Source organism: Molossus molossus, unplaced genomic scaffold (assembly GCF_014108415.1).
Source record: "Molossus molossus isolate mMolMol1 unplaced genomic scaffold, mMolMol1.p scaffold_m16_p_21, whole genome shotgun sequence".
Taxonomy (NCBI): Eukaryota; Metazoa; Chordata; class Mammalia; order Chiroptera; family Molossidae; genus Molossus; species Molossus molossus.
This window is the reverse complement of record NW_023425357.1, coordinates 7,259,400-7,276,143: the sequence shown is the minus strand read 5'-3', so window position 1 is coordinate 7,276,143 and position 16,744 is coordinate 7,259,400. Positions and strand designations below refer to the sequence as shown.

Below are 16,744 nucleotides of genomic sequence, written 5' to 3'. Positions count from 1 at the left end.
CATTCCTGAGAGGCTGCCTCCTGACATCCTTCTGTTCTCTCCTGATGAGTCTACTGCCTGCCTGCATACACACACACACACACACACACACACACACATCTTCAGCAGGGTCCTTTCAGCCACAAGGACAGAAAACCCAAATCTAGGCTTAAACAATAGATGTGGATTAACCAAAACAAGAAGTCCCAAGGTAGGGTGGCTCCAAGGCCCTCGGGGAATCAGGTTCTCCCATCTAGCTCTGCAGTGGTAGGTGTGGGGATGTTGCAACCCTCTTGTCCCAAAGTGGCTGCAGCTGCTCCGAATGGCACCCCTGTCTTCACCGACTGCCGGTGAAGGAACTTAACAAAGGCTACATTATGAGTCACCCCCACCTGCCCATTCCCCTAGAGCTGGTATACCAACACAGCACCAGACATGGGGTAAGTCTGGTTTGGCATCCACAGAGGGGGAACGAGGCTCTGGGAGGCTCATTAACACAAATTCCCAAATCCTGGAGGGTCCTGGGTAGTCAGCTGTGCCATACTACACCCCCACACACACACTCTCACCCCCATTAGCTGAACTTTAATGACAATTATCTGTTTCTCTCGGAAAACTGGGAGCTGAGCTCAGTGATCTAATCTGGAAAATAGGCATAAAGTGGTAGTGGCCTTCCAGCATTTAAAAAATTTTTTTTAATTTCTTGATTGATTTTAGAGAGAGAGGGAGAGAGAGAGAGAAACATTGATGTGAGAGTGAAACACTTATTTCCTCCCAGTGAGACCCATTTTGGACTTATGATGTCCAGAAGTGTAAAAGAATATGTATTGTTTTAAGCCACAAAATTTGTGCTTATTTATTACAGCAGCTGCGGGAAACTAATACAGTCTTTCTCCTCTCTCTGGGTCTCTGTCCCTCCCACCTCCCTTCTCTGCGTCTTAATTCATTCTCTTCACTAAAACACTCTAAACTCTTACAGTTCTGGGGGTCAGAAGTATAAAATGGGTCTTAATGAAAATGGGTCTTAATGAAAATCAAGGTGTGTGGGGGGCTGTATTCTCTCTGAAGTTCTAGGGGAGCATCTGTTTCCTTGCTTTTCTGGCTTCTAGTGGCTGCCTGTATCCCTTGGCTCATGACCCCTCCCTCCAGCGTCAGTCACAACGTAGCACCCTCCAACCTCTCTCTTCCTTTCTTCCCTGGTCACATTTTCTCTGACTCTGACCCTCCTGTCTCCATTTTTTCTTTATTGATTTTAGAGAGAAAGGGAGAGGAAGAGAGAGATAAAAACATCAATGAGAGAGAACATCAATTGGCCGCCTCCTGCATGCCCCCCACTGGGGATTTGGCCCACAGCCTGGGCATGTGCCCTGACTGGGAATCGAACCAGCGACCTCTGGGTGCATGGGTCGACGCTCAACCACTGAGCCACACCGGCCGGGCCACACTGGCCTTTTCTTCAGCCCTTAGAACATACCTAGGTTTCCCCCATCTCTGAGCCTTTGCTCATGCTGTCCCCTCTGTCGCTATTCCCCTCGCCATCAACCCCGCTGGACCGATAGCTGCATGAGGACACAGAAAGCCTCTGTCTCATTTCTGTTATGTCCCAGGACCTGGCACAGGTTAGATGCTCAATAAATATTTGTATTTCATTGGGAGCAGTGTCTGGTGAATGACCCGGAAGCTCTCTTTCTGGCATTCCCGGCTGTGAGCTGTCTGGGACAGGGTCTTCACCTCTCACGTGATCTCAGCTTCCTCCACCGTCTCCGAATGGCATTGCCAGCAAGTCCTGAAAGGCGCTGCTGGCTCCCAAACTCACCAGGTGGGTATGCAAGCTCAGACTGGATTTGCCACACTTCCAACATCATTGTTTTGCTGGTCTCGAAAAGAGAGCCAGAGTTAGGAAGTGCCCTGGCCCGTGTGGCTCAGTTGGTTGAGTGTTGTCCTGTGAATCAGGAGGTTGCTGGTTCGATTCCCAGTTGGGGCATAAGCTTGGGTTTCGGGTTTGATCTCCAGCAGGGGGCGTGCAGGAGGCAGCTGATGCATGTTACCCTCTCACATTGATGTTTCTCTCTCCCTCTCTAAAAAAATCAATAAAAAAAAATTTTAAACAAACTGAGAGTTAGGAAGCGGGTGTCTTTCTTGGAGTAAAGGCCCATGGTGCAGCAAGCTGAGCCCCAGCCAAGCAGCCCTCGCCAGAGGACATCAAGGAGACGGTCTCTGACCCTCCGCCTCTAAACCCCACTTCACGGTGTGCCCTCTGTTAATTCTCTGCCTCTCACCCTGGTCCCACAAACACTGTCTTGTGCTTAATCCTTGGTCTGCCTCCCAGGGAAGGAAGGTGCTGACCCGTTGAGCAAGGGATTCCTGTCTCAGGCCAGTGATCTTCCCTTACTTAGTATGAACTCAATCAAACAGAGCAGACACAGTGCGTGGGGCCACACTGGTTAGGTATCAATCCCGACCCTCCCACTTGCTGACTGTGTGACTTTGGGCAAGATTCTTGACCTGTCTGTGCCTCAGTGTCTTCATCTGTAAAATGAGGCTAATAACACGACAGAGGGGGGCTGTGAAGATTATGTGGGTTAATATTCAGGAAGCCTTTAGAATAGAGGCAGGCATGGGTGACCCTGGAAAGAGCTTTGTGGAATAGAGTCACGGACACGGAAAGATGTAGAAAAGTAGAGAGAAATTGCAAACACTCTTCGGCACATTGCCCAGATCCTCCGAGCCTTAATATAGCGCCATGATTGTTTCCGATTGCTTTTCTTTTTTCTTTTTCAGTTGATTTGAGAGAGAGAGGAAGAAAGAGAGAGACAAATATTGATTTGTTTTTCCACTTATTTATGCACTGATTGATTGATTGATTCTCCACACACACACCCCTTTTTTTGGTTAATCCTCACCTGAGGATAATTTTTTAAAATATGTTTTTATTGATTTTTTTTAGAGAGAGAGGAGGGGGAGAGATAGAAACATCGATGTGAGTGAGAAACATTGATTGGCTACCTCCTGCACGCCCCTTACTGGAGTTGGAGCCCGCTGCCCAGGCATGTACCCCGACCAGGAATCGACCTGGGACCTCTCAGTCCATGGGAGGACACTCAATCCACTGGGCCACACCAGCTGGGCCTCACCAGCTGGGCCTGAGGATTTTTTTCCATTGAATTTTTGAGAGAGTGAAAGGGAGGGAGGGGGGAGAGAGAGAGAAAAAAAAACCATCAATGTGAGAGAGACACATCAAGTGGTTGCCTCCCATGTGCACCCTGACCAAGGCCAGGATTGAACCTGCAACCTACGTACATGCTCTTGACCAGGAATCAAACTTGCAACCGATGCTCAAACCACTGAGCCACAACAGACAACACCCTCCTCCCTTTTGAATCCTCACTGCAAGATATGTTCTTATAATTATTATTATTATTTTTTTTTTAGAAAGTAAGGGAGAGAGAGAGAGAAACATAGATATGAGAGAGAAACATCGATTGCTTGCCTCCTGGACATGCCCCAACAGGGAATTGAACCCACAACCTGGATATGGACCCTGACCAGCTACCTTTCAGTGTACAGGACAATGCTCCTAGCAACTGAGTCACACTAGCCAGAGCAGTCACGTGCCACCCCCACCCCCCCACTGAGATGTTAGAGTTAGTTTATTCATTTTCCTTGCTACGTGGTATCCTGCTGTTAGAACTTGCCACATGTATTTGCCACTGTTTTGTTCCTGGTGTCTGTTTCCAGTTTTGAGCTGTCACACCAAAACTGCAATAAATGTTCTTACACCTGTCTTCTCCTCCACAGTTTTGAGTTTCTACCCAGGGTAGAAATCGCTAGACCATGTCCTACCGTCATTTTCTACTTTACCGGATATGATCTCTCTGGGTACATGAACTCACTGCCAGCAATTTTAAAGTGTAAATTTTTATTCAAATGGATTAAGAGGTTGCAAAAAATAGAACAGATAGTTCTTTCGTACCTGACACCCAGCTTCCCCTCAGTGATATCTTAGGAACTATAGTACATACTTCTCAAAGCCAGGAATTGATATATTATTTAATCAGAGATCTGATTTTGATTTCATCAGCACTTGTAATTTCTAGGAAATTTTATCAGAAGTGAGGATTTGGGTATCCATCATCACAATCAGTACACAGAACTGTTCCATCCCACAAAGACACTCCCTTGTGTTCCCCCTAAATAATTTCACCTACCCCCAAACCCTACCCAGGGTGGTTGGTCTCTTCTCCAATACTATAACTTTTTCACGTCGAGAATGTTCTATAAATGGGAATCATACACCATGCAACCCTTTGAAATTGTGTGTGTGTGTGTGTGTGTGTGTGTGTGTGTGCACGCGCGCGTGCCATGGTCAGTTTGGCTTAGCAGTTAGAGCATTGGCCCGCCGACCAGCGAGGCCCAGGTTCGGTTCCCGCTAAGGGCACGTGCCTCGGCTGCAGTTTGTGTCTCTCTGACATCGATGTTTCGCTCTCTCTCTTCCTCTCTCCCTCCTGCTCTATCTGAAGATAAATGCAAAAAAAAAAAAAAAAGTGAAATTGGGTGTGTGTTATTTTCACTCTACATAATGCCCTTGAGATCCATTCTAGTTGTTCTTTGTATCAACTGCTCGTTCCTTCTTATTGCTAAGTGGTATTTCATTGTATCTATATACCAGTTTGTTTATCTAATGGCTGATTAAAGGAAATTTGCATTGATTTTGGATTTGAACTATAAATAAAGCTGCCATGAACATTTGTATACGGATTTTTGTGTAAAAGATAAATACCCAGAACATCTATTTTTTTAATTACTTTTAAAAATTTTCCTCCCCCCAGTAGTGATATAGTGATATTTTGTACTCAGTGCAATCCATATATATCCGAGGACTTTATTTATTTATTTATTTATTTATTTATTTATTTATTTATTTTGGCATTTATCTTCAGATAGAGAGGGGGAAGAGAGAGAGAAAAATTGATGTGACAGAGACAACATCGACTGGTTGCCACCCACACGACCCCAGCTGGGGCCAGGAACAAACTGCAACCGAGGTACGTGCCCTTAGCGGGAACCGAACCCGGACTCCCTGGTCCACAGGCCAAGGCTCTAACCACTGAGCAACCGGTCAGGGCTCCTTTAATATTTTTATTCAGCAGTTTTTGTGAGCTTGGAACCTTTGAGTCCCTAAGGGAAACTCAGGTCTTAATTAAATATCTACAAGGGAAGGGAAATGGACTAATTCACTGTGGGTGCAGTTGGCCTGCTGTTTGCCAATTCACTAAGAGAATAATCATTTGTTATATTTTACCGACTAGACCCCAGAGCTCAGTTAATCCTCTTAGCTCTCTATGGTAGGTGCTACTGTGACCTCTGTTTTCCAAAATAGAAAAGTGAGACTCAGAAAGGAAAACCCCTTGTGCAAAACAATACAGCCAAGAAGTGGCAGGGAGGGTTTTGGAACATACCAGCCTGGCTCGGGGGTTCTGCAGAAGCCCTACAGCCCAGTTTCCAAAACTGTGGTCTTTGAAGGCAGCCAATTTGCAGCTCTTCATATCTAGGCGGCGAGACCTCAAAAACATGACCAAGGCACCCTGGATCTGTCTCTCTGTACATGGTGAGCAATAGAAGCTAGAGAGCAGGTCCGTGTTGAGAAATTTGGAATGAGGAAAGTAAAGCTTGAAGCCGGGGCCCTGGGCCACAGCAGGTGTTTTATAAATATTAGTAATTATTATTATGTTTGCTATTACTATCCTCTGTTGCAGCACAATTCCTGAGGGTGCGCGACTTTCCCAGCAAAAGAGTAAAGGAGGAACGGGAACAAGCCCCAAGGATCAAAATTGACGAGAAAAGAAAAGCCCCGCTCCCTTTCTGTCAAGTGGATAGAAGTCTACAGGCGGTGAGGTGTTTCTGGTCCCACCCACAAGGCGGAGCCAACGGTAGGCTCTCCCAATGGAGACGCTAGAATTAAATAACCTCTTGCCATTGGGCGGGGCGCGCTAGCCTAGTAGCCAATGAAAAGCGGCGTAGGGGCAAAGGGGGCGTGGAGAAAGGGGTTTCGCCCCGGAGTGGGCGAGGCGTCAGGACTTAATTAATTCCCGCCGGGAGAAGGCAGCGGGTTTCGGGACCGCGGGCTTCGGCGATGGCGCTTCGCTGGGGCATCGTGTCAGCTGGCCTTATCTCCAGCGACTTCACGACGGTGCTGCGGACGCTGCCTCGCTCGGAGCACCAGGTCCGCCCTCGCTCCCGAGGCCTGGGGAAGAGCTGGCTGGGGGCCGGGACTCCTGGGTCCTGGAGGTGGAGGGAGTTAGGGTTCGGGACTTCTGAGTCCCCAAGGCAGTGAAACAGCTTCTAACCCCCTCCTCACGCCTTTTCCCACTTCTGTATTATAAACGCGAGTTCTGTGAGATGTGGGAGGGTCCTGATCGAGCTGCAGTGCAGAGAAGAAATGTAGCGAGTAAGGGGGGAAATAATGGCTTGGCCGGATCACTCTTTCCCAGGACCCAAGTGTCCAGCCCCGGTCACCTCCTCCCCTCCCCCGTCTTTGGGTGTGTAATTTCTGCTTACCCTGGAGCCTTCTCCATTCCCTCCCTCCCACCCACACGTCTTCCACGCGTGCCTCAGGTGGTGGCAGTAGCGGCCCGCGACCTGAGCCGGGCGAAGGAGTTTGCAAGGAAACACGACATCCCCAAGGCCTATGGGTCCTATGAGGAGCTGGCCAAGGACCCCAAAGTGGGTGAGTGACGAGCGCCCCAGGCGCCACCGGGTGCCGCCTCTAGGTGCGGATGCAAGACTCCGCGGGATGGGCCCGTCTCTCTGGGCTTCTGGGAGGACCTCAGGCTGGGAAGGACCTCAGGCTGGGAGACGGAGCCATAGGGATGGGTTTGGTCTGGGATTAGCCATCTAGTATGAAATTGTGTTTAGGAGCCAGGCCTCCGCGGTAAAAGCGGGTCTTGAGTTTCTTAGGGGAGCCGGTTCAGGCTTTAACCATGTCCTGTGGCCGTGACTTTGTGTCCCGGGACTGGTCTGGATCGAGAGGCAGGGCAATGTGGTTGGACAAGAGCCTGGCTCTGGAGTTGGGCTGCCTGAATTGGCGTTTTCCTCCTCTGCTTGCCTTTCTCAGTTTCCTTATTGTTTTAAATGGGCAAAATAATAGTAATTCCCGCCCTGGCTGGTTTGGCTCAGTGGTTAGAGCATCGGCCTGCGGTCCAGAGGACCCAGGTTCGGTTCCCGCTAAGGGTGCATACCTAGGCTGCAGTTTGTCCCCGGCCCTCCCTGGATGGGTCATGTGGGTGGCAGACACTCGATGTGTCCCTTTCACATCTCTCTCTCTCTCTCTCTCTCTCTCTCTCTCTCTCTCTCTCTCTCTCTCTCTCCCTGAACAAAAAATGGAAAAAAGTGTCCTTGGGGAAAAAAGTGTCCTCGGGTGAGGATTTAAAACAAAAAAAAAAATAGTATCTCCCTCTTGGTGTTGTGAGGATTGAGTGATTTAACGTAATTTCGAAGGGGTAGAAATGATCTGAGAAGAGAGTGGCTATAGGGAGTGGTCAGCTCCTTCCTTATGGAAGACTAGGGTTTGGCCTGTGAGGTAGGACTTGCTCCCAGGTTGGGGTGGGAGTGGGGAGACCCTGCTTCCTTGAATGCTGGAGGCATCTCTTGACCTCCATCCTCTCACCCTAGAGGTGGCCTACATTGGCACCCAGCACCCCCAGCACAAGGCCGCGGTGTTGCTATGCCTGGCAGCGGGCAAGGCCGTCCTGTGCGAGAAGCCGATGGGCGTGAATGCCGCAGAAGTGCGTGAAATGGTTGCCGAGGCCCGATCCCGAGGCCTCTTCCTCATGGAGGTGAGGGTGGAGGGACCCTTTCAACATCCAACCCGCGTTTTGTCCATTACTAACCGTGGTTGCCAGGGGACATTTCCGGAGGGACACATCGGAAGGGTTTGACAAGACTTAAGATGACCACAACATGAACCTGGGTAGGTGCGTTGGCCAGGATGTAGCTGAGCTATGGCGTGGAATCGACCGGCAACATCGTTCACGGGTGGGAGACATTGCTTTTGGCTCTTAACAAACACCACTGCCTGAAGGATCCTTTGTCAGACTCTCAGAAAAAGATGCCAGTAGTGAACGTGGGACAGAATGGCAATGGGCTCAGTTTGGGTGACTTTCCAGGGATAGAGGTCCAAGGACCAAGGAACACCCTACCAACCCTCAACCTCGAGCATTATTTGTTTTTGTCCTTATCAGACTTGGATTTCTATAGGGGACTTTGACATCTTGCAGACTCCAAGACTCCCAGTAATTAAAGTGGTTGCCAAAGGGCAATGAACAGTGCTCATTGCCAGAAGTTCAGATGGCCCCCATGTGGTCCCTAGAAGTATTTTCATGTTAAGGAGTGTTATGGTTTTTACACCTTGCTGTAGGTTCTGACAGTAGGAGCAATAGCTGCCTCTTACTTCCCACATCCTCTCTAGCTGCTTTTTGTGTTTTTTGTTTGTTTGTTTGTTTTTCCTTTATTGATTTTAGAGAGAGAGGAAGGGAGAGGGAGAGAGATAAAAACATCTATGAGAGAGAACATCGACTGGCCGCCTCCTGCATGCCTCCACTGGGGATTGGGCCCACAACCTGGGCATGTGTCCTGACTGGGAATTGAACTGGCGACCTCTTGGTGCATGGGTCAGTGCTCAACCACTGAGCCATACCGGCCTGGCTCTAGCTGTTATATGCCTAATCTAATATTGCTACGCCTCCTGGTCTGTTAAGTTCCTTATGCCCAAGAAGATAGTCAAGATTTATTATGGTTACTCAGTGTCTTCTGGGTCTCACTGAGCCTGTCAGTGCCAACATTCCATGAGTTTATTGCTTCCTCATTTTTTATTGGCACCTAATGTGTGCCACATCCAACCCTAGGAACTGGGGGCTCATAATGTGTAAGACACGGGCTCAGTTTTTGAGGAATTCAAGGTCTGCTATGGTCATGGGCATGGGCAATCCCAATGCTCAGTTGCATGGAATTTTATGGACATAGTACTGGGCAGTTGACAGAGTACAGAGGCCCCAGCCCAGTCTGGGGGATAGTCAAGGAGGTTTCCTGCAGATAGGGACTGACCTGAGCCTTAAAATGAAAGTAAATTGCACAGGTAAATAGGCCAGAGGGAGAAAGCAGAATTAAGACTTAAGACAAGAATGGGCCCTGCTTGGTGTTGCTAAGTGGTTAGCGCATCAGTCAGCCTGTACACCAAAGGGTCACAGATTTGATTCTTAGTCAAGGGCACACACCTGGGTTGCAGGTTCAATCCCCAGTCTGGAACAGGGAGTTGCGGGAGGCAACAAATTGATTGTCTCTCTCACATCAATGTTTCTCTCTATCTCTCTCTCTCCCACTCCGTCTGAAGATAAATGTAAAAATATCCTCGGGTGAGGATTTAAAAAAAAAAGAAAAAGAAAACAAGAATGGGCAGCTTTCATGTACAGTGTGAACTTGATCTTGGATAGGTCGATATCTGGCTTTAGAATCAGAGGCTAGACTCCAGTTTCCCAGTTCCCAGCTCTGGGTGACCTTGGGCAAGTAATTTGACTCAACTGAGCTTCAATTTTCTCATGTGGGAAATGAACATAATGATAGCTACCTGGCAGGGCTGCTAGGAGGATTCATCATGTAAAAGCTGTACACAGTACCTTGTCCATATTACATACCCAACAAATGGGAGCTGATAGTAGGTGATGGGGAACCACAGCAGGGGATTAGGCAGGGGTGAGACTGGATAAGTTCTAGGAGAAGCAAAGATCCCTCTGGGGCCATGTGGGGGATGGACTGGAGGGGAGAGGCTGGGAGTAATAGTTTGCTAGAGCTGCCATAACAAATACCACCACAGATAATGTGGTTCAACAACAGGGATTCATCTTCTCGTGCTTCTGAAGGCTAGAAGTGTGAGATCAAGGTGTCAGCAGGGTTGGTTTCTGCTGAGGCCTCTCTCCTTGGCTTGTAGACAGCCATCTTCTCCCTCTGTCTTCACATGGTGTTGCCTCTGTGCATGTGTCTGTCCCCGTCTCTTATAAGGACACTAGTCCTATTGGATGAGGGTCCGCCCTAGTGACCTCATTTTAACATAACTGTCTCTTTATAATCACCTCTTTAAAAACCCTATCACCACATAGAAGAAGGCAGAGAATTGGGCAGGAAAAGCTTGGGGACTGATGGGCTATGGAAGGAATGGGGAGGAGTCTAGTTTGGAGACTGGGCAACAGTGGTAGCCCCTCAAGACTGAGCCCCAAGGAGAACTGATTGGTTAACTCTTGACCCCTTTCTTTCCCTTCCCATCCTGCTTTCTTCCTCTGTGTTCTGCAGGCCATCTGGACCCGCTTCTTCCCTGCTGTAGAGGCTCTGAGGTCTACGCTGGCCCAGGGAACTCTGGGGGATCTTCGAGTGGCTCGGGCAGAATTTGGGAAAGACCTCACCCAAGTGCCGAGGGCCGTGGACTGGGCCCAGGCTGGTGGCGGCCTGCTGGACATTGGTATCTACTGCATCCAGTTCATCTCCATGGTCTTTGGTGGGCGGAAGCCAGAGAAGATTTCAGCCATGGGAAGGCGCCATGAAACAGGTATGGTCTATTCCGGACTACATGATGGTGATAAGAGGGATCCTCTTTTCCTGGGTGCGCTGACCTGGGACTAAGTCTCCTAGCTCGTGAAAGTCAGGCTGGACAACTGGAGAAACTTCCTGTAGGAAGTCAAATAGGATCCAAGTATGGGCAGGCTCTGTATTGGGACTTTGCTGTGTGATCTTAGCAAGGAACTCAACCTATCTGAGTCTTAATTAGTAACTGTTGGTAAAATGTCAATAATAGGATTATCATAAGAAATTAATGAAGTGCCCTGGCCAGTTTGGCTCAGCGGTTGGAGCGTCCGCCTGCGGTCTGGAGAGACCCGGGTTCGGTTCCCGCTAAGGGCACGTACTTCGGTTGCAGTTTGTCCCCGGCCCTGGTTGGTTGTGCGGGTGGCAGCCACTCGATGTGTCCCTTCACATCGATGTTTCTCTCTCTCTCTCCCTTCTTCTCTCTCCCTCCCACTCTATCTGTACAAAAAATGGAAAAATGTCCTCGGGTGAGGATAAAAAAAAAAAAAAAAGAAAGAAATTAATGAAGTGACTGTTGAGGCAAATTAAGCAGTTAATAAATATAAAGGGTTATTACTTTTTTGAAGTTGTCTCAGCCTTTGCTGCATAACAAACTACCCCAAACTTAATGACCTCAGATAATGATTATTTATTTATTTTATTGTATTTAAAAAAATTTTTTTTTGCCTTTATTTATTTTAGAGAGAGAGGAAGGGAGAGGGAGAGAGAGATGGAAACATCTATGGGAGAGAAATATCTATCAGCCACCTCCCGCATGCTCCCCACTGGGGAGAGAGCCCGCAACCCAGGCATGTGCCCTGACCTGGAATCGAACCTGCAACTTCTTGGTGCCTGGGATGACAGTCAACCAACTGAGCCACACTGGCCAGGGCTATTTAATTTTTAATTCATACTAATCTCACTCTTATTGTAATCTAAATAGACTAAGAGTATTATGCATTTTGTATCATTTAGTGTAATACTTGTAGCAACCCTATGAGGCAGGTTCTATTATTATCCTCATTGTAGAGACAAGAAAATGGATTCTTACATGCCTAGGCAACGAGTCTTTATAGAGGAAGAGACTACAGCTCAGAGAGGCAATGTCTCTTTAAATCTTTTCTAGCATTTATTTGTTTATTTATTTATTTGGTAACAGCTTACTGAACTAATTCACATACCATACAATTTATTCATTTAAAGTGAATAATTCCACCCTGGTCAGTTTTGCTCAGTGGTTAGAGTGTTGGCCTGTGGTCCAGAGAGACCTGGGTTCGGTTCCCGCTAAGGGCACGTACCTCGGTTGCAGTTTGTCCCTGGCCACTCAATGTGTCCCTTTCATGTCGATGTTTCTCTCTCTCTCTCTCCCTTCCACTCTATCTGAACAAAAAAGTGGAAAAATGTCCTCGGGTGAGGATAAAAAAATAAAATAAAGTGCATAATTCCATGGCCTTCGTGTATTCACTGAGTTATGCATTTATCATTGTAATCAATTTTAGAATATTTTCATTACTAGAAAACAAAAAGTACCCGATTCTCCCAAACCGCTGGCCCTAAGCAACCACTGATCTAATTTCTGGCTCTATGGGTTTGCCAAATAGTGAACGTTTCACACAAACGAAGTCTACGGTTTGTGGCCTTTTGTGTGTGGCTTCGCGCACTTAGTGTGAGTGTCCTCAGGGCTCCCCGTGGGGTGGCAGGTGCCCGTGCTTCACCGTTTTTCACTGCTGCGTGACAAACGAGCTCTCCTGCCCGAGGTTCCACAGGCAGGACCTGTGGCCAGGCTTGCCCCTGTCCCCTGCCTCTCCCCAGGTGTGGACGACACCGTCACCGTGCTACTCCAGTACCCAGGAGGGGTCCATGGCAGCTTCACCTGCAGCATCACTGCCCAGCTCTCCAATACGGCCTCTGTGAGCGGTACCCAGGGCATGGCCCAGGTGAGGCGCCACCAGCCAAGCTGGGATGGGCCCAAGTGTGCAGAACTGTGGCACTTAGCAACAGGAGGGTCGTGGTTGTTGGAGCTGGATATGGGCTGAATCAGACTCTTCCCACATCGTTGCTAAGGAATCTACCGTCAACCATCAGGCTATGGGAATTGTTCTTTTCATTTTACTTTTTTTTTTTTTTAATTTTTTATTCCTAGTGCATAGAAATAACTTTTATTTTATTTTATATTTTATTTTATTTTATTTTATTTTATTGCGTTTACCTTCAGATAGAGCAAGAGGAAGAGGGGTGGGGGAAGAGAGAGAGAGAGAAACGTCGATGAGAGAGACACATTGGCTGGTTGCCACCCACACGACCCCCACCAGGGCTGGGGACAAACTGCAACCAAGGCATGTGCCCTCAGTGGGAACTGAACCTGGGACTTTCTGGTTCGCGGCCCGACACTCTAACCACTGGGCAACCAGCCTGTTCTTATCAACCACGCTTAGAGGGCAGTGGTGACCCTTGGCACTGCTTCCAGGACGGGATCTAGGCGCTACCAATGAGTGGCTTCAGGGGGTTTCCTCTGGCCAAGTTGCTGGAAAGAAATCCTATTCTTAGCAGAAGAATTTGGACCTTGCCCTGGCTGCATCTCTGCATTTCCATTTTGGCCTAGAGTTGGGTATGGGAGTAATTTAGGCTTCCCAGGGCACTGGAGCTAAAAAAACAAACAAACAAAAAGGTTTCCTGCCCTGGCCGATTTTGCTCAGTGGTTAGAGCATTGGCCTGCAGTCCAGAGAGACCCGGGTTCGGTTCCCGCTAAGGGCACGTATCTCGGTTGCAGTTTGTCCTCGGCCCTGGTTGGGTTGTGCGGGTGGCAGCCACTCGATGTGTCCCTTTCACATTGATGTTTCTCTCTCTCTTTCCCTCCCACTCTATCTGAACAAAAAATGGAAAAATGTCCTCGGGTGAGGATAAAAAAAAATAATAATAAAGTAAAAAAAAAAGGTCTCCTAGTGGATAAGGTGCTGATTGTCCCAAAGGGGACATGGGAAGGTCAACTGTCTGTCCTCACTAGGCCTAAACATCCTGTTAGAAAGGGATTTGCCCCTGGGGTCACGAACAGACAGGCTTCTAGTGAGACAACCACGGCAGAGGAACCCCCAGCAATCAGAGTCGGGGGCTCCAAACCTCCCTAACAATGGATGGGGGCAGCCTGCCCTTCACCACCAGGTCAAAGAGGGAGGCCCCTGGGCATCACCAGGCAGTAGCCCTGTTGGAGAGGGCAGTAGGGCCACCTCTTATGTTCCCCCAGCTCCTCGACCCCTGCTGGTGTCCAACGGAACTGATGGTAAAGGGGGAGCATAAGGAGTTCCCGCTGCCTCCAGCCCCGAGCAAGGCCTTCAATTTTACAAACGGAGCAGGCATGAGTTACGAGGCCAGGCATGTCCGGGAGTGCCTGCAAAAGGGTAAGGATGTGGAGGGCAGTGGGGTAGAGGGGGTGGGAGCTGGCAGGGCAAGCCTGGCAAGGGAAGTGGGACCCTCCCCCTGCCCCCCAGCACTCAGGCAGCTGTTTAGAACTACATCTCCCAGGATGCCCTGGGACATTATTTGCTTGAACCATGTATTACTGTGCCTCATGGGACTCTGGGAACTGTAGTTCTTTTGGTCTGTGGGGGTGACTAGGAGGGGTTCTCTAACTGCACTCTCCCCCAGGCCTCAAGGAAAGTCCTGTGATTCCCCTGGCAGAGAGTGAGCTCCTGGCTGACATCCTGGAGGAGGTGAGGAAGGCCATTGGAGTCACCTTTCCCCAAGATAAACACTGATGTAAGCCCTAAATAAAGACATGGTTTCCACAGAGATATTGGTGGTGATGGTTTGGTGGGAGCTGGAGAAAGCCCGCTATCAAAGGGGTCACTAGAGAATAAACTTGGTGGAAGGAGGTAGGGATGGGGAGGAAGACGGGGTCAGGACCACATTTCTCACAAGCTCCTGGACCCTGTGGGCAGATCAATGGTTGGCCTGTGGAACCTTGGGCAGGGACTGGTATGTGGTAGGTGGTGCCCCTAACTGCACTCACCCCAGCCTCTCTGCCACTGTCTCCTCATCAGTAAAGGGGACAGATGGTACTAACCACCCCCTGGTGAGGATTAAAAGGGATGGTATATGAACAGCCTGTTGCACATAGTAGGTTTGCAACAAATGTTAGCTGAGCCTTTCACTTGGCAGTCAGACCTTTCTGTATCGGCCTCCAGAGCTCCAGGCCTCTGTTAAGATACAACGAGTCATTTCAACAGGAAAGAAGGGATTTGCCTCTACAAGTGGCCTTGTTAGCAAAGCCTGGGTCATATGCCCCTCTCTGTGTAACAGGGACAAGGTCATTTCCATCCAAATTACCAGTAGAGTGCTTGGTCAGCCAATTAGGGTGAACTCTGTGCTTTAGGCAAGATCTAACCTTCATATTTTCTTTAAAAAAAAAATTTTTTTTCTTTATTGATTTTAGAGAGAGAAAGGGAAAGGGAGAGTGAGAGATGGAAACATTGATGAGAGAGAACATCGATTGGCCGCCTCCTGCATGCCCCCCATTGGGGATTTGGCCCACAACCTGGGCATGTGCCCTGACCAGGAATCGAATCAGCAACCTCTTGGTGCATGGGTCGACGCTCAACCACTGAGCCACATCGGCCAGGCTCTTTCATATTTTCTATAGCAGTGAGTATAGGTTAGGTTATGCTGCAGTAAGAAACAACCCCCAAATCTCAGCATAACAAGATTTGTTTCTCACTCATGTTACATATTGACTAAGAGTTCTGATCGGTATATGTCTGGGTCCTGGGCTGACAGAACCACTGTAACCTGGAGACCTGCCAGTCACTCTGGCCAAGGAAAGAATGCCCTGGAAAGAATATCCTCAAAGCTCTCGTACCAACACTTAAATGCTCTGACACAGAAATGACATACATAACCTCTTACAATTTCTTGGCCGAAACTAGGCACATGACCTCAGTGAACCACAGAAGGTCCAAGAAATGCAATTTCTACCAGGTTCCAGAAGAGGAAGATGAATACATTGGGCTTATAACACTAATAACTCTCACTTTGGGCCCATAGTAATCTGGTAGAAAATTCAGGAAATTGAGAGACTAGACATCAATCAAATGAGTTTTTTATTGTTTGCTATTCTAAGTTCCCTAACACATCATTCAGCTATCACCACAGCAGTTTCAGCTCTCTGCTTGCTTGGTTTCAATCTTTTTTTTTTTTTTTTAATCTGCAACTGAGGATATTTTGTTTATCTTCAGATAGAATGGGGGGGAGGGGAGAAACATTGATGTGAGAGAGACACATCAATTGGTTGCCTCCCACATGACCCCAAGCAGGGCCAGGAACGAACCACAACTAAGGTACGTGCCCTTGACTGGAATCAAACCAGAGACTCATTGGTCCACGGGCCAACGCTCTAACCGCTGAGTCAAACCGGTCAGGGTGCTTTCAGTCTTTCCATTGTGTGGCAGAGATGGCTAGCTGCCTCCTAAGTAATCATTCACCTATGATAGGGAAGCTATATTGAACACATGGCTGCACAGCTAAAGACTACATCTCCCTGGCTCCCTTGCAACTAGTTTCTTGCCACGTGAATAGCTTCTGGCCAATGAGATGTGTGCAGCCTGTGAGTTATGGCCTTAAAAGGCAAGGAGGGTGGCCTCGCTTTCAACCTCTCCCTTCCTGCTACTGGAGTGGGGTGTGGTGTTGGGCGTGACATGACCATCTTACACTGTGAGATTGAAACCATGTATTGTGGATGATGGAGCCAAAAACTGGAAAGATATCACTATGGAGGGAGGAATGCCCCAAGATCTGCAGTCTGAACTGGCACACTGGAGACCCAGGAGAGTTGATGTTTAGTTCCAATCCAAGTCCGAAGGCCTGAGTACCAGGAGACCTGGTGGTATAATTCTTGTCTTAAAGCTGGCAATTCGATACCCAGAAAGAGCCAATGTTTCAGTTTGAGTTTGAAGGAAGAAAGCTGATGTCCTAGTTCTAAGGCTGCCAGGCAGAAAGAATTATTTCTCATTCAGAGTAGGGTCAGCAATTTGTTCTGTTCAGGCCTTCAACTGATTGGATGAGGCCCACCCACATTAGGGAGTGCAATCTGCTTTGTTCAGGCTACTGACTTAAATGTTAATCTGATCCAGAAACACCCAGAATAAGGCTAGACCAAATATCTGTG

The 16,744-nt window shown here is 48.4% G+C and overlaps 1 protein-coding gene across 1 annotated transcript; it reads left to right on the top strand.

Moving 5' to 3' along the window:
• Window positions 1-6,112: 6,112 nt before the first annotated feature.
• On the top strand, window positions 6,113-14,339 carry DHDH (dihydrodiol dehydrogenase). The gene is made up of 7 exons (XM_036275578.1): window positions 6,113-6,202; window positions 6,595-6,706; window positions 7,651-7,814; window positions 10,321-10,573; window positions 12,400-12,524; window positions 13,829-13,982; window positions 14,230-14,339. Exons 1-7 carry the CDS (start codon window positions 6,113-6,115, stop codon window positions 14,337-14,339), a joined length of 1,008 nt encoding a protein of 335 aa, XP_036131471.1.
• Window positions 14,340-16,744: the final 2,405 nt, after the last annotated feature.